General features: G+C 32.8%; 1 protein-coding gene across 2 annotated transcripts in view; it reads left to right on the top strand.

Annotated features, from left to right (window-relative positions):
* Nucleotides 1-16,905, top strand: part of LOC145663224 (uncharacterized) — a 154,033-nt gene extending 137,128 nt beyond the window's left edge. For both annotated transcript variants that reach the window (XM_081729588.1, XM_081729589.1), the window contains one exon: nucleotides 16,595-16,905. In XM_081729588.1, the coding sequence (XP_081585714.1) occupies nucleotides 16,595-16,632 (38 nt within the window). In that variant the 3' untranslated portion in view covers nucleotides 16,633-16,905. The remainder of the gene's footprint in view (nucleotides 1-16,594) is intronic.
* The last annotated feature ends 5,059 nt before the right edge of the window (nucleotides 16,906-21,964 follow it).

Consider the following 21,964-nt stretch of genomic DNA (forward strand, 5'->3'; position numbering starts at 1 on the left):
ACAATTAAAAACTTATAACCCCCACCCCAACTTAACCTTAGCATTCATAGCAGTACCAACCCCAAAAGCAGCTAATCGTTCACCAATTGGCACATCACTACTAAATGCTCTTTTCCATGATTTAGTTTCTAATTCCTTATCTGCAATATGTCTTGACTCTGTATCTTTATTGTCTCTGTAGTATATATCGTGTTCTTTACAAGCCTCATCTAATGGGTTAATACCTTTATCACCTCTTTCTAATCTTTCATGTAGCTTAGTTCCCGGACCACTGTAGGAAAATCCTGGAATATGTAATTCAAATGGGAGTTTATTAATCAAATCATTTACTAATCCTTTCCCAAGCTTCTCATCATTCCAGAATCGTGGTGGCAACATATTTAGGATCTTAATCAAATACCCTATACCTTTTGGATCATTAGGAATAAACTGTGAAAGCTTATTATTAATCATACTCACTATACCTACTTTCTCATTGTAAAAGTTATCATTTCCAGCCTTTTCTTCTCCATCTATAACTATTAACCTATCTATAAGCTTTCTCACATCATCCATCCATACATACTCTTTAGGTATCTCTGTATATTGTTTAATTCCTTCACCAGTCCTTTTAGGTGTCGTGTTCTTTTTAGGAGTTGGGGGTAAAGTTGGTTTAATATAATTATCCCAAATAGGCTTGATAATATTAATGTACTTTGAACCTCTACTAGATGCTACCTTTTTATCTCGATTATATTTTTGTAAGGCAGCATCTGAGTCTATTATTATTTCCTTGTACTGTTCAAAATCATCATCATCATAATCTTCAATGGTTTTATTAGTATTCGTCGTTAACAATTCCCATAGACCTTCTGTTCCTTTATAAGTTTTGCCGTTAATTATCAAATCATCACCATTCACTTTAACTTCCAAATTTCCTATCTTGTTTATTATTTTTCCATCTTCTTCTACAGTTCTTATTCCAAACACAGTATCATTTCTTTTACTATAATATTTCGTTGCAATCTTACCAAATGATTGTGCTGTTGTTAAAGGTTCTACTCCTTCCACTTTGTCTTTAATTTGTTTTCTCATCTGCTTTATTTCTCCGGTTATAGGCGTATCGCTACTACTTGGAGAACTATCATAAGTTATCTTTTTAGGTGTTTCTAGTAGACTAGGATCTATTGAAGCCACTTATGTGCAACTGGAACAAGTTCAGTTATTAGATTTTTATTTTGTTCTGCTACTTCTTTGATCTCACTCCCCAAGTTTTGAATAGCATCAATTACAGGTTGCTCTTGTGTTTTAAATTTATCGTATATACTGCTCTTTCTTTCTTCCAAGATTTGAAGCCCTTTATCAAGAACTCCTTCAACTTAATATTCTTATCAATTTCTTTCTCATCCATTTATTGTATAGAAAACGAACAATCGTCAATGAACGTCAAAGAACGTCAATAAACGTTAATAAACGTCAATAAACGTCAATAAACGTCAAACGTTAAAACGTAAAACGTCAATAAACATCAAATGTTCAAGAAGTGTTTTATCTTGTTCCTATACTTACCATTGTTTACTTTCCTTGTCATATCAATTACTATAAAACCATAATCTTCTTGCCAACATTTTGAACACATCTCTTTAAATTTATCATAAGACATATCTCCCCCAACAAACTCATTATACACATGTTTAAGATTAGTTTCATCTTGTCTGAATATGCATAGGAAGTTAACGTTATCTCTTATAAGCTATTTAGGTACTTTTGAATATGTTTGCGCAAGATAGAAACAATCTAAATGTCTATGCCTACCTCTTGTAAAGTAATTTCTAACTGTATCTTGATTCTCTAAAATGTAATCATCAAACACAACGACAGAGTATTTTTCACATTCATCAATAGGTACAATAGAATCATTACCGCTTAAGAACGTTGCTATTTGCTTCTTAAACTTTAGTTCCGCCTTCTCAAATCGATCTTTTAACTGCTCATACTTTGGCTGATTCATGCTTTTAGAACATATGTAGAAGTAATTATTGTTTAACCAACCTGGCTGTAATAAGAAGTTAAATAACAAAAACGTCTTACCACACGCTGACGGACCTACGATAAGACATCGAACATCATCAGGTATAAGCTCTCCATTTCTTTTCTTAACTGTTGTTTCTTTTATCATCTCTTGTACATCCCAATTAATAGTTTTCTTACTCATTTATTATAGAGAAAATCAACTCTTGAAACTGCTCAGCCTCTTTCTTTTTTGACTTCATGATTAGACCCGGTTCGTTGATGAAGGTTGTGTGAGGTTGTTCGTTTGGAAGGGTGTATGTATTCTGGACACCCCCTTGGTTTGTTTCCAGGTCTTCAACGTGTATATTTTTGGTAGCACCGATCGGAGCTCCCAAGCTTGTTTGTGCCTTTTGATTTGTTAAAGAACTCTAATCCTTGACCATTCACATGTGAAGGGCCTGAAAGTCTTGTAAACGTTTCAACCCAATCAGATACCTATCCAATCTTGAAACCGCTCAGCCTCTTTCTTTTTTGACTTCATGATTAGAGAGTACAGACCCGGTTCGTTGATGAAGATTGCTTTACCATCACAACGGCCGTCGATTTTCCCGATGTCTGTAAAAGACTTAAACTCGCGCCTGTCTTCAAATCTACTCTTTATGATCTTATATCTTTAAGCTGTTCTCTGATTTTAAGCAACGTACCTTTTATATATTCGTTATCCATTTCACCATTTAATGTTATTATCATCTCTAACTGTTCTTTAAATGAGTTAATACAAGTGACAATGGCTTTATATTCATCCTTTCTTTTGCTTATGTTCAACTTAGAAGACAAACCTGTTATTATAGCACTTCCAGTTGCAAGAGACGTTGTTAATATCGAGTAAATTGTTACAGGTATAAAAATATTAATAAACCCAGTTGTTGCAGAAAGTATAACCGACAACGTGATCAAAGTGTAGTATGCATATCTAACAATTCGTAGTTTTCTCTTTTTCTTCTTTAAACTGTATTCTAACTTTTGAATGACATCTTCTATTAACTTGATTACTTTCTCTCTCGGAATATCTCTAGGTAAATCAAACTCATTCATTTATTATATAATAAATGGCTAAGGTATTTAAGCTAACGAGTGATACTTCAGTTTTAAAGAAGAAACTCCATCACGAATTAGACAACAGGAGCAACTATTTAAGTATAGGACTAGTTGGGTTTTACAGTACATATCTAACTCCAAACATAACAGAAAAAATAGTTTCTCATATGGTGATAGACAAGTTTTTATACCAGAAGGGCAATACAGCTTAAACAGTCTTAATGAATATTTAAAATCTCAATCCATCAACATAAAATTATCAGAAGATCATTTAAGAAATAGAGTTAAAATTGAAACTGATAGTAATGATGTTACAATTGGGAGTATAGGCACTGTCCTCGGGTTTAATGTTTTTGAAGTTTTAGAAAAGAACAAAACACATATTGGAAGTAAGTTGCCAAAGTTTCATCCGTTTGATACTATAAATGTTCACTGTAATATAGTAGATGCATGTTTGTTAAAGATACAGAATACACACATAGAGAAACAGGGATCATAGCATCATTCAAAACAGATGCTGAGTTCAAACATAGTATCATTTACGAGCCTACTTATCCATTATTTTTCCCTATATCCAAAGACAAGGTTGATAATTTTGAGATAAGGATAACAGATGAGAATGATTCCTTAATTGATTTTGGTGAAGCAACAACAACTGTACTTTTACAAACTAAGATTTTTTCTTAAATAAATAGAGAAGATGTGTTCTATTAAAGGTTGTATGTTTAGTGTTCCTTATAACGAACTAAAGGATTTAAATATTGATCATGTATTAACAAAGAAACAACTTAACGATAAATCTAAGAAAATTAAAGAAGGTAAAGGAATGAATTTAACTTTAACTACTGCACAAATGAAAAAGGTTCAGAAAGAGCATATGGGCGGTTTTATTTTTACAATTCCAGCCATTTTAGCAGCTTTAGGAGCAGTTGGCTCATTAGCAGGTGGTGCAGCAGCGATTACTAAAACTGTACTGGATGCTAAGAAGAATAAACAAGAACTTGAAGAACAAAAAAGACACAATATGGCTATGGAAGAAAAGCAGGGGGCAGGTAAACAAAAGAAGTCAAAAAACTAAAACCATTGACCAACTTCGATATAGAGAGGTTGGCTAAAGAATTAAAGATAAAACGATTTAGAGGTGTATTTATGAGTGATGAACTTCCACAAAAACCCTATGTAAATGAGTGTGGTGTAGTTAACTTTGATAAATCAGAAAACATTGGTACTCATTGGATATGCTATTGGAAAGATAACAACATAAAGTACGTGTTCGATTCTTATGGCGGTGTTCCTCCTAAACAACTGGTACAATATCTTGGTACCGAAAACTTCTTTTACAATGACGAACGAATACAAGACTTTAACTCAGTTATATGTGGTCATCTTTGTGTTAAGGTTTTAAATCTTCTAAATCAAGGGTATTCTTTTAGTGATGTTATGTATATGATTAAAAATGATTAAAAATGATTAAGTGCTTTTATGGTTTGTATCCATAAAAGTTTTGTGTTAAGATAAACAATGGAAGCTATACACAATAGATTTTTAGCTTATTTTGAGAAGCATCAGGATAAATTAGATGCACTAGATAGTTATAATTTTTATCAGTATTTTGAGTATGTTAGTGAGATAGACTTAAAAGATAGAAACAACGTATATACAGCTATTGATTTATGGAAAATGCTAATACCTAAATTTTTGTACACGGAAGAAGAGTTGGAAAAGTTACGCCCAATAATTACCTTAAAGGACTTGCTGTCAAATTATAGCGCCGCACCATTACAATGCAGTTATTGTGGTAGTAAGTCATTAGCAAAAGGTATGAGTAAATACATTTGTGACGATTGTTCTGTAGAGAGTGGTTGGGTTTACGATACTAATGAAGGAATGAGAGCTGCTTGTGCGAGAAAACCATGGTACGATACTACAAAAAGATTTAAGTTATAGTTATCTCGTTTGCAAGCTTTACAGGATAGAATTATTCCCGAAGAGGTGCTCAAGGTGTTAAGTGATGAATTTAGAGATATATCAAAAGATTTAATATCAACAAAAGATGTTCTAGAAGTACTAAAGAAAAACAAATACACAAAATATTATGATGATGTCTATTTAATACACTATCACCTAACCGATCAAAAACCATTAAAATTACAGCATATGGAGGAAACACTTGTAAATGAGTTCGAAAACTTACACGAGGTCTTTAAAGAACTGTATCCGAAAAGAGTATTGTTTATTAACTTGAAATGTGTATTGTACCATCTGTTGAAAAAGCACGATGTTCATGTTGATGTTGATTTTAAACACTCACCTAGACAAATAGAGATGTTAAAGAAATGTTTTGAAAAACTAGGATGGGCATTTTCTGTATAATAAATGAGTATGGATATATTTGGTAATGTTAAAGATAGAAAAGGTGATGTTGATATTAGTGAAGAAAAATTAAAATTGTTGGAGAATTTAAATGATATTGTTAGCGTAAATCAACTTAGGTCAATAGAAGCCCAATTAGAGAACGATAGAAAACGATTTGAAGATGCATTAGAAATGTTACAAGACACATACATCAAGAAAGAAGATATTGAAAAGGTTAGGATGGATACTACTAAATTGGTTATGCAGAAAGAAACCATGCCTCTACTATATCGATTAAGAGCTAAAAACGTTAAGGAGCCAATCTTTAGAATATTTAATCTTTCTAATGGTTACAAATTTCTCTATAATGGGAAAATAATGCACTTGGAATTAAGTTTGGATAAATACTTTCTAGATATATATTTGGGTGATACTTTGGTTAACGAGATACCTTTTGACTTTAAGAAGAACGATATAATTACGATTAAACCAAATAAAAATTTAGCTATGGAAGAAGGACAACTATTATTTGTTGTAATGTACATAGAAAGAGAGCTTTCCTAAAGACGTTTGCTATATAATAAATATGGACATCTTTGGTAATGTTAAAATGACATCAGAGTTAGATAATACAGTTGTGAGAAAAGATATTGCTATGTTGAAAGAAGAGCTTAACTTCATCAAACGGAGTTATGTTATAGAGCTTCATAGTCGATTGATATCAGAAAATGTTGAAACTCCGTTCTTTTTAATACATAATCTATCTATCACATACAAATTTCTTTATAAAGGTAGGATAATGCATATAGAGTCATCTTACAATATGTATTATATAGATCTATATTTAAATGGTTCTCTAGTTGAAACTTTTCCATTGCACTTTAATACAAATGATAAATTAGCAATTAGACCATCTAAAGATTCTGATCTGAAACATGGTAAATTACTATTGCTTCTTATGCATGTAGAAAGAGAAGACGAAGATAGTGATGATGATGGTGAGAATGTTGATAGCATAATATTAAACAGCGATAGTTATTGATTTTCTATATAATAAACAGGATGTATTGTGTTAAGTGTAAGAAATCGACAGATACGAAGAAAGATACTATTAGAATTGAACAAACAAAGAATGGAAGATATCTAAAGAAAGGTATTTGTTCTGTATGCGGTGTTACTAAAACTCAATTCGTTAAAAAGCCTGATTGACTAGAAGAAGGTAAAGGTGTTAGAGAATACATTATAGAAGAAATTCACAAACCATCTAGAAAAAACTTTGACAGATTAAGTGTAGTTATAAAAGGTATCGATGATCTTTGGCAAGCTGATCTTGTAGAAATGGATAGCGGAGTATTAAAAGGTGTTTCCAAATTAAATAAAGGTTATAAGTATCTGCTAACGATTATAGATGTGTTCTCGAAATATGTGTTTGCTGTTCCTGTTAAAGATAAGAGTGGTAAGAATGTTACAGAAGCATTCGAATCCATATTAAGAACGAGAAAACCTAGTAACTTACAAACTGATCAAGGTAAAGAGTTTTACAATAAAGAGTTTAAGAAGTTGATGGATGAAAATAAGATTAATCACTATTCAACCTATAGTGGTAAGAAAGCTTCTGTTGTTGAGAGATTTAATCGAACACTTAAGCAGAACATGTGGAAAAGGTTTACAACACAAGGAAATTATAAATGGATAGAGATATTACCAACACTAGTTAAAGAGTATAATCATCAAATTCATAGAACAATTGGTTTAAAGCCTATAGAAGTTAATAAGAAGAATGAGCAAACAATATTGGAGAAAGTGTATCAAAAAGAATATAAGCGTGTTAAGCCCAAATACAAGTTAGGTGATCATGTTCGTATAAGTAAGTCGAAAGGGTTATTTGAGAAAGGATATACACCTAATTGGTCAACAGAAGTATTTGTTATTAGTGAAGTTATTCCATCCAATCCGCCTACCTATAGAATTAAAGATTTGGAAGAAGAGGATGTGCAAGGTAGATTTTACGAACCAGAACTATTAAAGACGAAACATAAAGATGAATACTTGGTGGAGAAAGTGTTGAGAAAGAAAGGTGACAAAGTATACGTTAAATGGCTAGGGTTTGATGATTCGCATAATAGTTGGATAGATAAGAGTAATGTTGTAGTGTAACTATAAATGTTGTCTTTTATGGCTATTATTCCATAAAAGGATAGTATTTTATAATAACAAACTAAGTGGACCGAATTCGGGCTACTTTGAAAATTCGTCTTACACAATAATGAAACGTTACTCTTATAGATAGCATACATTTCCAGCGCTGGTATTCCAGCTGTAGAAATTATCAAAAAAGTAGCAGGTGGACTTCAATACGTTGAGTTTTTGCTGGCTTGGATGTAAGCCAGCTAATAAGCGGTCTAGGCCACTTCAAAGAAGCGACGTATGCATGTTTGAAAGGGGTCCAGTGCTGGTGGATCCCCACGAAAATGAAGTTAAAAATCAACATTTTCTATATAATAAATATGGGTACTATGGATAGTCCTCTTAGTTTAAATGATATTTGCTATGAACAGATCAAAGATAACTATTGGTATGGTCTGTTTGGAGATTTTAAATTGATTATAGATAAGAACACTGGATACTTTAACGCTACCAAGTTGTGTCAGAGTGCTGGTAAAAGGTTCAGAGATTGGAAATGTAGCAAACATAGCATAGAGTTGGTCTCTTACATAAATCAAAGCCGGTGCGGGATATCTGGCGCCGGCTAGCTGGTAACGAAATAAACAATCTAAAGAGTTAATTTCTTAAAGCCATCGCACTGAATACACACGTTTAACGAAGAACCACAAAGAAACTCCCGAACGGAAGATTTTCCGGTTGCAAAATATACCATCATGATACAAAACAAAACATCAGAAGACAAGCTCATTTCAGAAAAGATAAGCGGTCTAACACTGGATATTTCAACGCTACTGAACTGTGTCAAGATGGAGGTAAGAGGTTTAGACACTGGCTAGAAAATAAACAATCTAAAGAAATAATAAGGTATTACGATGAGAAAACCGACTGCCGGAATTCTGGCGGTCGCTCTAAGTATCTAGTAAAAGGCTGATTCTAGGAACTTCAGAAACTCATCTTACACAGTAAAACTAGGTGGTAATGAAAATGAAGTTAAAAATTAACATTTTCTATATAATAAATATGAGTACTATGGATAGTTCTCTTAGTTTAAACGATATTTGCTACGAACAGATTAAAGACAATTATTGGTATGGTATTTTTGGCGATTTCAAATTGATTATAGATAAGAGTACAGGATACTTTAATGCTACTAAGCTGTGTCAGAGTGGTGGTAAGAGGTTTGATCATTGGTTAGAAAATAAACAATCAAAACAACTAATAAGGTACTACAATGAAAAATTCAGCTCCTGGCTTCCTGGGGGTTGCTTTTCCACATATCTAGTAAAAGGAGGTGACAGAGAATCGACCTCAGTTATCTCAGGAACATATATGTATAAAAAGATATTTCTTGCTATTGCTTTATGGGTATCACAAGACTTCTACGACAAGTGCTATGATATCATCGAAGACTATTTCGTTTCTAATTTTAAGCAGATTCAGGAAAACCAAGAAGAGTTGCAATCAAGAGTAGAAGAGATAGAACAAACAATGGAGAGATTGAGAATTCAAAACGAGAGCTTAAAAGAAATTGCAGCACCATATACAGATGATGTTTCAAAAGATAATTGTCTAATCATATATAAGAAGAACAAACCTAATGATCCTTTCCCTTATTATGCCATCAGATGTCAGAAGAGAAGTCTATACAAGCCTCTTAATGAAGCAGAAGAAAAATATCCGAATCATGAAATAATATACGAAAAGTTTAGAGATCCTAACAGTATTAAGCTATTCAACCTAATGCAGCAAGAACTAGATATTCGTAAAGGTAAGGGTAATGAGTTTTGGACGTCCTTATCAGAAGAAGAATTGGTTAAAGAAATTGATTGCTTGTATGATAGGTTATTATCTGATAATTAAAGTTACAAGAGGGCCACCAGCACTGGACCCCTTTCAAACATGCAACCTCATACAATTTTCATTAACGAGCCTGATCTCTACTCATTCTTATTACAACTTTTATGGTATAATAGCCATAAAAGATAATTAGTTAAACATTACCCTCTGCTGCAACAGTGAATGCTACATTCAACATATCACCTAAATTGGGATTATTATGATATTTTATTATAGCTCTCCAATCCACAAAATATTTATATGTATATATAAAGTCTATAGATAGGTGTTGATAAGTTGAAATGTTAACCCAATGAACTCTGCTTTCGAACTCTGCAATAAATTCTTCTGTTAAATTTTGAGACATTGAAATCATTTCCCAATCTAGTTTGTCAGCGTAATCTCTTATAAGGTTTTCTGATAATTGTTTAGTTCCAGATATGTACCACCAATTAACTCTATCTGCATGTTCTCGTATAAAGGCTTCAGAGAGTTCGTTTTTGTAAGATATAGCATCAAAATCAACTTTATCTATAAACTCATTAATAAATTCTTCAGATAGCTTTTGGTTATCCGATACTTCTTTCCAATCAACTCTATCTGCAAATTCTCTTATAAAGTCTTCTGATAAGTCTTGGCTTCCTGAAATAATCTCCCAATCAACTTTATCAGCTAATTCTCTTATAAACTCTTCCGATAACTTTTTCCATAAACATATTTCACTCAAATTAACTTTCTGCAGATATTTACGTATGAAGTCTTCTGTAATGTGATCATAGTTATATTCCTCCTCATAATCATCATTGCCTATAGATAGCCATTGTTCATCAGTCAGTGAATCTAATATTTCATCAGACAAGCTCATAACCTTCGCATAGAGAATGTTTTGTGTAAGAAATGAGTTGTTTTCTTTAGTGGCCTTCTTGAACAAATGATCTAACATACCTATGGATACGCTAAAATTTATTTTATCTTCGTCATTATAACCACCAATATCTAAATATTTACATACACAATCAAATATAGGTTTGTAAGACAATATTTCCTTAGCACTAGTCATGTTTGCTTTTATTCTTAGATTTAAATTTATTTCATTTTTGTTGGTTTTCTATATAACAAATATGGAGAAAGATTTTGATTTATTACATGATAGACTTGAACTAATTCATCATGATCTTAAACTCTTAGCAACACTACTTGAGAAGCAAATACTGTTAAAGGAAAAAGAGTTATTAGTAATGCAACAAAAAACATCCGATTTGAGTAGTGATGATGAATATAAATATGGCAGTGATGATTATGATGATGATGAGTAAGTTTACAAAAATGATTTAATTTTAAATGTGTATATGTGACTTTGATGGGTTATTCCCATGAAAGTCGTGTTCTAATACAACGCGTAATATGTAGACAATGGCAGGAGTGTACAATGTTAAGTGTTGTACTAGGACAAATGAAAATGAACTGAAATAATCCGGTGAAGATAGAAATTGAAGAATATAAAGATTTTCTATAGTATAAATAAGATGAGTAATTATAGCAAGTTTACTGTAGTAGAGTTAAGACGACAATGTAAGGAGAAGGAGATCAGAAGATATTCCCGATTAAGAAAAGCAGAACTGATAGACCTTCTTAAACAATATGACGATGAACAAAGCAGAAGGCAGATTAGAGATATATTCCCATTTAAACAAGAAGTAATTGAAGAACCGAAGCCAGCACGTATACCCATCAAAATTGAATTAGAAGAAACAGCACTCAAGAAGCGTTTACAAACCATTAAAGTCGAAAACACAGGAGGATATAAAGACCCAATAAAATTTTTAGATACAAGCGAAAGAGTTGCTATTAACAAAATCAAAGAGGAATTAAAATTTCACCCTGTTAAAGTTAACCTTGTTTTCATTTGTGACTATATTAAAGATAAAGAAATACAAGAGCACAATTTCAAAACATCAAACGAGAGAATATTAAAATCAACTGACTTAAGTGAATATATATCTTATGCCAAACAAAAACTTCGTAGAGAAATGGAAGAATTTCAAGGCCGAGGATCAGGATGGACGTTACATCAAATTAAACACCTAGAAATCAGATTAAATAAGTATGTACCATTAAGAGCTTCTTCCTATATTGAACTTCCAAAGCAGATTAAAGATAAGAAAGCAGTAATAAATATTCAAAATAAAGATAATAAATGTTTCTTATATTCTATTGCAAGTTATTTAAAACCTATTGATAAAACCGTTTCAAAAAATCCTCAAAGACCCTCTCATTATAAGCAACTTGTTAATGAATTACAAAAGAAATATTGTAATGGTATTGAGTTTCCTGTACAGTTAAAAGATATAGTTAAATTTGAAAAAAGAAGTAATGTTTACAGCTATGACAAGAACTATAATGTATATCCACTTCAAATCACAAAAAATAAGCAGGAAACATATCAATTTATTATATGTAAAAGATGAAAAAAACAATCATTTTTGTTGGATAAAAGACCTATCACGATTAATAAGAAGTCAAGTGACAAAACATACTGAGAAGTTATACTTTTGTGATAGATGTTTAATAAGACACTTTCGAAATGAGAAGCAGTTGCAAAACCATGAGCTATATTGTAAAGAGCATGAGGCTGTTAGAATAGAACTTCCAAAACCATACGACAATCAAATAAAGTTTCAAAACTATAATCGATCATTAAGAGTTCAATTTACGATAATTGCTGACTTTGAATGCATCTTATGTAAGTTAAAAATAGAGCATAATTGTAGTAAAACAGTAAAATATCAAAAGCATAAGCCAATGAGTTTTTGTTACTATGTCAAGTATTCAAATGGAGACTACAAAGCCCCTGTTAGTTATATAGGTCCAGATGCTGCGAAAGTATTTATTGAAATGTTACAAAAAGAAGCAATAGAAATTATGAAAATATATAACAGAGTTGTTAATATGAACCCGCTTAGTGAGGAGGAAATAGAAGTTTATAACAGTTCAGATACTTGTCATATATGTGAGAAAAACTTGAATGACTTACCACCAGCTGTTGAGAAAAAATAAATTTACTGAAGAAGAAAATACAGTTCTACAAGGATAAAGATGATATGAGTGAAAAAATAGAAGAATGGAAGCATGACTTAAAAAAATGTTTGTATAAGATAAATAAAAATAAAGCAAAGGTAAGAGATCATGATCATTTAACTGGAAAGTTTAGAGGTGCAGCTCACAGTTATTGCAATTTAAACTATAAAAATCCCAACTTTGTTCCTGTATTTCTTCACAACTTAACTGGCTATGATACACATTTGTTTATTAAGGAGTTAGCTTATGACACACAGAAAATTAAACTGATCGCTAATAATGAGGAAAGGTACATAACATATGAAAAATATGTAAAAGCAGGATCAGAAAAAGATGGAATAAATTTAAGATTTGTTGATTCATTTAGATTTATGCCAAAGAGTTTAGCAGAGCTAACAAAGAATTTAAAGCCAGAACAATTTCGAGAAACATTAAAGTTTTTCCCGATTGATAAACTTGATCTAGTTAATACTAAAGGTGATTATCCATTTGATTGTGTTGATTCATTTGAAAAATTGAAAGAACCTGTTCCATTATCTCCAGACAAATTTACAAACAGATTAACAGGAGAAAAAATGAGTCCTGAACGTCATAAGCTTCATGTACGAGTTTGTAAATAATTCAATCTAGAGTTATTGGAGGACTTAACTGAACATTATAACAAAACAGATGTCCTTCAATTAACAGATATATTTGAAAACTTTAGAGATGTGTGTTTAAAGGCATATGGATTAGATCCTGCTTGGTATTATACAGCACCAGGCCTATCGTGGGATGCAATGTTAAAGATGACTAAAATTAACTTAGAAATGCTGACTGATTATGATAAAATACTAATGTTAGAAAAGGGTATACGAGGAGGAATCTCACAATGCAGTAAAAGATATGTAAAAGCTAACAACAAATATATGCAAGATTATAATAAGGATGAGTGTTCAACATATCTAGCATATCTAGACGCAAACAACTTATATGGATGGGCTATGAGTCAATACATGCCTTATAAAGATTTTAAGTGGGTTAAACCTTACATAGATATAATGAACATTCCGGATGACTCAGAAACTGGTTACATATTAGAAGTAGATTTAGAATATCCAAAGCATTTACATAACAAGCATTCTGATTTACTATTAGCTCCAGAGAACATGTGTCCACCCGGCTCAAAACAATCGAAATTATTAACAACGCTTTACAATAAGGAAAGATATGTAATTCACTATAGAAACTTAAAACTTTATATGTCACTTGGAATGAGATTAAAGAAAGGGCATAGAGTATTAGAATTCAAACAATCAGACTGGTTAAAGAAATACATTGATTTAAATACAGAGATGAGGACGCAAGCTAAAAACAAGTTTGAAGAAGATTTTTATAAGCTCATGAATAACTCGGTATTTGGAAAGACTATGGAAAATATTAGAAAGAGGCAGCCCATACAATTAGAATGTGATCCTAAGAGGGTAGAAGCATTAATTGCTAAACCTAACTTTGATTACAGAACAATATTTAGTGAGAACTTGTGTGCTATACATATGAAAAAAGAGCGATTAACGTTTAATAAGCCAATATATGTTGGTATGAGTGTGTTAGAACTATCGAAGCTATTAATGTATGATTTTCACTATAACACAATGAAGCCGAAATATGGAAACAATATAGATTTATGTTATATGGATACCGACAGCTTTATATATGAGATTGAGACTGAAGACTTTTACAAAGATATAGCAGAAATAGTTGACCAGTTTGACACGAGTGAATACAAGGAAAATAACATATATGGACTACCACTAATAAACAAAAAAGTAATAGGTAAGATGAAAGATGAGAATAAAGGTAAGATAATGACAGAGTTTATTGGATTGAGATCAAAGATGTATGCTTATAGAGTAGAAAATAAAGAAGAGAAAAAAGCTAAAGGAGTAACTAAATGTGTAGTTGCCAAGGAGTTGCAGTTTGATGATTATAAAGAAAGCTTATTTTAAAATGTTAAAACGTATAAGGATATAAACCTCATTAGAAGTTATAAGCACGATATATATAGCATAACCGTTCATAAGCTGGCACTAGATTCCTTGGACGATAAAATATATATAGCGCGAGATGGTGTAAATACGTTAGCTTGGGGGCATTATAAGATACAAGAGGAGTAGATATAATTATATGTAGTGTAGTTTTAGTTATAAGTTTTAGATGTAAGTTTTTATGATTTTAAATGTCATAAAAGCGTATTCAATCGTACTTTGGGGTATCCTTGTGTGTTAAAGTACAATGGTCAGGGGTGACTTCATAAATTTTTGGCAGTCAGTGGCGGCTTCATAATTTTTTTGACAGTTAAGGGGTGGAGGGGGAAAGTGGGGTAGAACATACATATCTCCCCTACTCAATAGGTTTTAATATCAGTATGTGGCCTTAGGTTAGAGTGAAAAAAAAAAACAATTATTTTGTATTCAAACTAATGGGATTTGCACAAAAGAAAAGAATTTGTGCAACGCATTAGCCTTCTGTTTTCATCTCAAGAAATCTGGTGCTGAAGGTCATCATTTGTTTGTGGAGACGTAAGGAGAGTGTGCTGTATCTGAAACAACTTGCAGAGATTCCTTTAGTCCAGTGTTATTCAACCTTTTTCCTCGCGTACCCCTAGACACAGTTTGCCATCCAATTGTGTATCCCTGAAGCTGTTTAAAAGAAATCAAATCGAAATGAACTTATTAAACTTAATACACATGTTCTGTTGGTTAGAAACGGGGACAACCCAACCCAACAAAAGGACAATCAGTGTGCCAATCAAAAGACTATTTACAGGGGGATAAAGTGCACATCCGAAAAAATTAACATGGGAAATTTCAAAACATATGGGAAACATCCAGTTCTACTGAGGAAAATTTTCCCCTCATCCTCCCTGATAATTCGCACACTCAGGACAATGTTAGAAAAAATCAAAAAAATAAAAGTAACTTTAGAACTAACCTGTTAATGAGATACTGAGCTTGTTTCCGGGACGACAACTCCTCGATTCTTGGGGAATCCTCGAAAGTGCGAGAATCAGAGCTGATTCTGGATTCAAGCAATTTCTGTGCTTCATTTACATTGGAAAGAAAACGCAGAGAAACCATTGGAAAGGAAAAAATCCCAACTATTATAATTCAATAAAGATTGGAAATATGCTTACTTTAGGATTATGCACATCCAGAAACATCTTCGCGTACCCCTAGGGGTACGCGTACCCCAGTTGAATAGCAGTGCCACAATAATTAACAGAAAGAGACGTTGTATAACGTTTAACCATTTGTGAATTGCTGCTTAAAAGACTAATGCAAATCGTTTCTGCATTGAATTTGTGACACGCGATGACAAGCTGTCTCGTTTCGAAAATTTTAAGGGCAGGAAACCATGGGTACGTCCAGCGATCCATCAACAACGTCACAGCATGGAAAAGGTTATGCTGTGCATTTGGTAGGATCAGGTCTGTATAATCTATTAGGAGCTCTGTAATCGGATCAAACGGTTAATGATGAAAGCTACCGAACACAATTATTCAACTTCAATTGAACACTCGGAGGAAAATGTTCACAATATGCCAAAAGATATGACGAAATTATTGTTTTCGAGACACTGCAAACCTAGTGAACGAAAACCTGTAAGTACTTGAATGAGATGTGCTATCCCACGGAGCCTATTTACCTGACGCCGGTCCTTCAAATTATCATTTGTTTCGGTCGATCCAGCATTGCCTTTCTGAACAATACTTGGAATCTTTTGAACATTTCAAAAAAACATGGCTCGATGAGTGATCGCATCAAAAGAACATTGACTTGTTTCTTGCGGAATCTACGTATTATGCGAAATGTGAGGAAAGGCTGTAGCGTCCTAAGGACAATATTTTCAATAAAATATCATTTACCGTTGTTTTAAAATAAACATGAAATTTCGTTGCGAAAAGTGAGAATGAATTCAAATGCCAATAATTAATATTTTAAAACAAGTTTTAAGGTAACGTATTTGATCAGATTTGTCTACTATGTCGAAAATACAAGTTTGACGTAATGTGTTCTTTATATTTCAGATCAAATTCCGAAAAAAGGAGGTAAAAAATGGAAATAGTTTTAGGCGAATAATAGAAAAAAATAATTTTCATATTTTGGTTTGAATCAATGCATTTACCTCTAGAAATGAAAGTCCGAAACAATGCATGGACTTCTTTAGGATCATTGTTGAAGAGGATTATTGTGATCTGTCTTTTGTCTGTTGTAAAATAGAATTTTGTATGTCATGTCTTGTGAGCTTTGTCCAAGGAATTAATGTAGTGCATTTGTCTGTCTGTATATATATAAATGTAATTTAGTACTCTATTAAATTTTATAAAGATTTTTTAAATGGCAATATTATTTCCAGTTGGTGAGTTTGAAAAGTAAAATGTTCCTGTGTGTGATTCAGACCCTAGCCTTAATTCCAGATCAAAGACAGAGGAGGCCGAGATACAGTTTGGACTTATTTTTGAATATATCGGAATATTTAACTAAACAAACAACTGACAGTTTTAGGAAAAGCTAAAGGTGGTCACAGGTGGCTCTGCAGATAAGACAAAGTCTTGAAAAAGATTCTTCGCTGTAATAGTTTTAATGGGAGAAGGGGGCGTATTCGAACAGACGTACCGATTGACTGTAAATGCCGAAAATAAGTGTACAGTGGGTAATATCCGCCATACGTTATAAAAGAAAGAGAAAAAAATTCAGTTCTTTATTTTTAATCAATCATGAGGCGTGGATGGCAAAGTAGCGTATCTCAGAGTTAAAAATAGGCCAAGAGATGGCAGCACAAAGACACGATTTTGCCTGCTTTTTCTATCACAAAGAAACGATTTTGCCTGCTTTTTCTATATCGATTGGAATGAAAGTCTCAACATTTCACAATGTGTCAAAACTGAGTTACGCCACTTTTCCATCCAACGCCTCAATATTCAATCTACCAGTGTAGAATACTTGATGCACAATGAATGTACACATTAGTACAGTAAAAAAATGAAATCTTTGAGTTTTACGTCCCACGATTATGCCGGTTAGGCTAAAGGAGGACATTATTCATTGATGAGTAATGAATGAAATGGTGGAATGAAGAAAGTGGGAGGAAACGGGAGAACCCCGAGAAAACCCACGCACACGGTGTTTGTCCACCACAAAGTTCACTTGGCGGGAGCAGGGTTTGAACCCGGGACCCCATGTACCAGAGGTGAACGCTCTACCACTGAGCCACCGCGGCCCTTATTAGTAGAGTAAATGCAACAGTTTTAGTCTAAAATCAGGAGTTTCCCACGGAATGTAGTGCATCAAAATTTGTCCGTTGCTTCCAAGTCTGTTAAACAGAAATCGATAAAAATCAAGAGTATATTATTATTATTATTATTATTATTATTATTATTATTATTATTATTATTATTATTATTATTATTATTATTATTAGTGAATATTGTTTACAAAACATAGGTTTTAAAGTGCCAAATCATAGCATAAGAAATACCATGATTTTAGTTCCTCTGAATTGGAATTGTGAAATTTTAAAAAGATTGACACATACTTTAAGCTCATTTTAGACATATTGTATTAAACAATGTGAAAGTTTTATGTGATCTGACTGATAGTTTTTAATCAATGACGTTTAGAAAACATTAAGCCAAATGTAATTTTATGACTGCTGTTCTTAGCTTCTTGTTGTTTTAGATGGATGGAAAACTTGATAAGTTTTACTGCGTTGACAAGGAATTATTTCTGCTTAGCTGACGTTTAGCTACATTGTGTTTTATATTAGTACCCTTCTTTTTATTGTTTCCTTTCTTATTATTTATTTTTAGTAGTATTATTATTCCATCGCATACTCTGATACCAAGTGCTGTATTTTTGCCAATAGTGATGAGCAAATGCAAGACCAAGACCAAGACCGGGGTGGTCTTGGTCTTGGTCTTGGTCTTGGTCTTGCATATCCGGTCTTGGTCTTGGTATTGGTCTTGCATGCAAGAGTCTTGCAAGTATTGCATTTAAGAAATCTCAATCTTTTCATAGGTAAATTTTACTATGGATATAAGGGATAATAAACTCTACAATGCACCAGTAGTAACGGAAATACAATATATGTTTCTAAATGTAATATAGTTTAACTTCGTGTAAGTATGATGATAGTGTACAACATAGGTGATGACCTTTATTTTTTTAATGGGTGCCCACGCTTCATTACTTATAAGTTATGCCTAAATCACAACGTTTCCTAATCTGTTTATAATTTTTAACAGATCCAACACTCCACTGGTTCCCAAACTGGGAAGGCTACCTCTGAGACGCATGAAAGAAAATCAAGACGGCACAGATTATTGAAATACCATGAATTGCAAAATTATTTTTACACTCTAAAGGCGTCAGGTTTTTCTTTTCAACCACGATTAGCTAATCCTTGTATTAAACAAACTTCCAATTAAATATTGAGATTTTGTTTTACTGATTTCAATATCTACTCTACACTGAGAGAAAAAATGTAGGTGGCATACTTAAAAACGTAGGTTACATTCGTAATTCCTGTAGTTTCTGGACTTAACGTACAACCGTATATAACATCCTTCAGCAAACGTATAGCTGAAAAAGTATGTATTATACGTACTGTCTGCATAAGTGCAATGACGTCAATCGTGTGATGTCATCTGCAGTAACAAGTATATACGGAGATGATATCTAGCTTTGTGACGTCAGGATCGTATGTAGCATGTGGGTTAATAATGACGACACACACTGACTATCAGGACGGAGCATAATTTCAAGAAGTATGCAATATACGTTCTGTATGTATGTTTCTTGCGTTCAACCCCGAGACAGCATCTATATCGTACTTGTGCCCCGTACGTACGACTAGATACAATATACGTATTGTACGTATATATTACACAGATTTTCCTTATGTCGCACACAGCTTGTCCAGATACAGCATACAGAATATCCGTATGCACCATACAGAGTGCACATATGTAGCTTACAGACTGTCTGCATGCAGCATATAGATTATACGTATGTCGCGTACAGGTTGGCCATATGTAATGTATGGATTGGATGTATATAGCTAATAGGTTGTCCATATGAAATATACGGATTTTACCTGTATCGCATACGTATTGCCTTCTTGTTAAATATGGATTGGACATATGCAGGATCTAGATTGTACGTATAGTGCACCATTATTAAAGTGCTGCAACATACTGCAAAGTGCATGATACATTCTTACTGTAATGTTGTGAAATATTGTTTTACTCTGTATGAAAACAAAAATAGCTTAAAATATGGTTGATCTCCTTTGTGCCAATAATAATAAAATTAACAATACTACACTTTTCAAATCTTAGTTTGGAGCAGTGAATCTGTCCAAAGAAATGTATTTACCTGCAGGGTGTCCTATAAGTTTGGGCTTCCTGCTAATTCGTTGGAAAGCTACTGCAAAACCAAGTGTCGAAAAGTGACAAGCGTTAATTTTAAAATTATGGGCACAAAGGAGGTTAACCATATGTTAAACTATTTTCGTTTTCATACAGAGTAAATCAATATGATACATTACTGTAAGAATTTATCATATGGTTTGCAGTTAGTTAGTTGCAGCACTTCAATAATAATGCAAAATGCACAGCTGTATACAATCCTATATTCAAACTCAAACAAAATTACGTACAATCATTTATTAAGCTGTTATAATCCATTGCTTGTACGATATAAAGATTATTTTTCCTCATTCTTTTCCTTAATAGTATCTTCTTCTAAAGTGCAGTTGTTACCACAAGAGGCCTGAATAGAATTTTCCAGAAATAACTTCTCTGTACATTTTAATTAACAGGTATGTTTTTTTTTTTGTTTTGTTTTTTTAAATGTCGCAATAATTAAAAGTATGGTGTCAGTCGAAAACGTAATCGCTCACAAGATGATTCCTACTCAGTACTCGCCATTAAAAATGCAACACCAAGGAGAGATGGTAGCTGCGCCAAAGTTCCCAGGCCGATTCCTAATAGTAAGTGCAGAATACTCTTAAACGTCCGCTGTATTCGATGTGTGACAATTTGGTGACAGCGGAGGCGTTGTGCAGCCATCGACTAAACATATTTATCCTTCCCTGCTCTAGACATTCTGCAAATTTGGACTTTCTTGGATGCATCCTTCTTAGTTTTAAGCAACGAGCAGTTTAACAGTCTCATACATTGCTTAAAGAAAGAGCAATGATTCTCAGAATTATTCGGAAGATATATATACAATAATTTAAAACTGTTATCTCAAACTTTGCAATTCAGAGCACGAAAAGAACTATAGCTAAAGGAACACTGATTTTAGCCAGATAGTAACTAGTAAACTCAATCACACTCAGTACCGTTAGTTGCTTGGTGTTATCTGTAAGTCAGAGATCGTGGTATCTCATTTCGTGTAGATTTTTGCATTTGTTTAATGCTAAAAATGTATTTTATCGCTAATTGAACCCAGTATCATATATATACCGACAGGACGTACCTTAGTCACAAGGTGACATGAGTGAAACACTAAACTATTCGATTCACACCTGCGACCTTGTCAACACTAGAGAAAGTTACAAAGTGACTAAGTAAATACGGAACATAATTCATACAAAATATAGCGATGTATGAAGTTTCCGTTTCATACGACTTGGATAAAGGACACATCTGAAATAGCAACAAAGAAATATATAATGATTTCTCTGGATAATTTGGATTAGTCCAGAATTCGAACACATATACGTTGGTAAGTCCAACATTTCTTGTTTTTTTACTTTTTTCTTTGGATTCCCAATAAAGTTGACTACTGAAAAGCTGAGTTATAGATTCTGTATTAAAACAACACCTTCGCTAGACATGTTCAGTATACACATTGTCTTACATATAGAACAATACATTAGTTATTAATGCATGTCTGAAATAATAGTACTTCGTATAGAATTTTACTTCATCCAATCGTAATAGCACAAAGATAAAAAATATTGCGAGGGATAATGTTCTTATTACAGAGAAAAAGAGTTAAAATGACTTAACATTAACAAACATTTTCTTTAAACAGAGATAATATTTTATTCTAATTTATGGAAGAAAGAAATAATTTGTAGTACAGTATCTTTATTAGAGTTATACAGTATATTCGTACAAAAGAATGTAAGTACAACTGGGTCTGTCTTCAGAAAGGACGTACTTTTAGCCACAACCTACACTGCTTCTTTTGACTGTCTTTCAAGCAGAATCCTGGTTTGATGCACGAAATACCTGCAACAAAAATCACAAAATATTTAAAATGTTACATTCAGTGAGCTTAATTTGGTTGTACTTAACAATACAAAGTATCTTAACATTTTTGAGATTAAATGGACAAAATCGTTCGGTCAGGTATGGACTTTTGGGTTGCATGTAGAAAAACTA

This window comes from Thermobia domestica, chromosome 10 (assembly GCF_964235325.1).
Source record: "Thermobia domestica chromosome 10, izTheDome1.hap1.1, whole genome shotgun sequence".
Lineage (NCBI taxonomy): Eukaryota > Metazoa > Arthropoda > Insecta > Zygentoma > Lepismatidae > Thermobia > Thermobia domestica.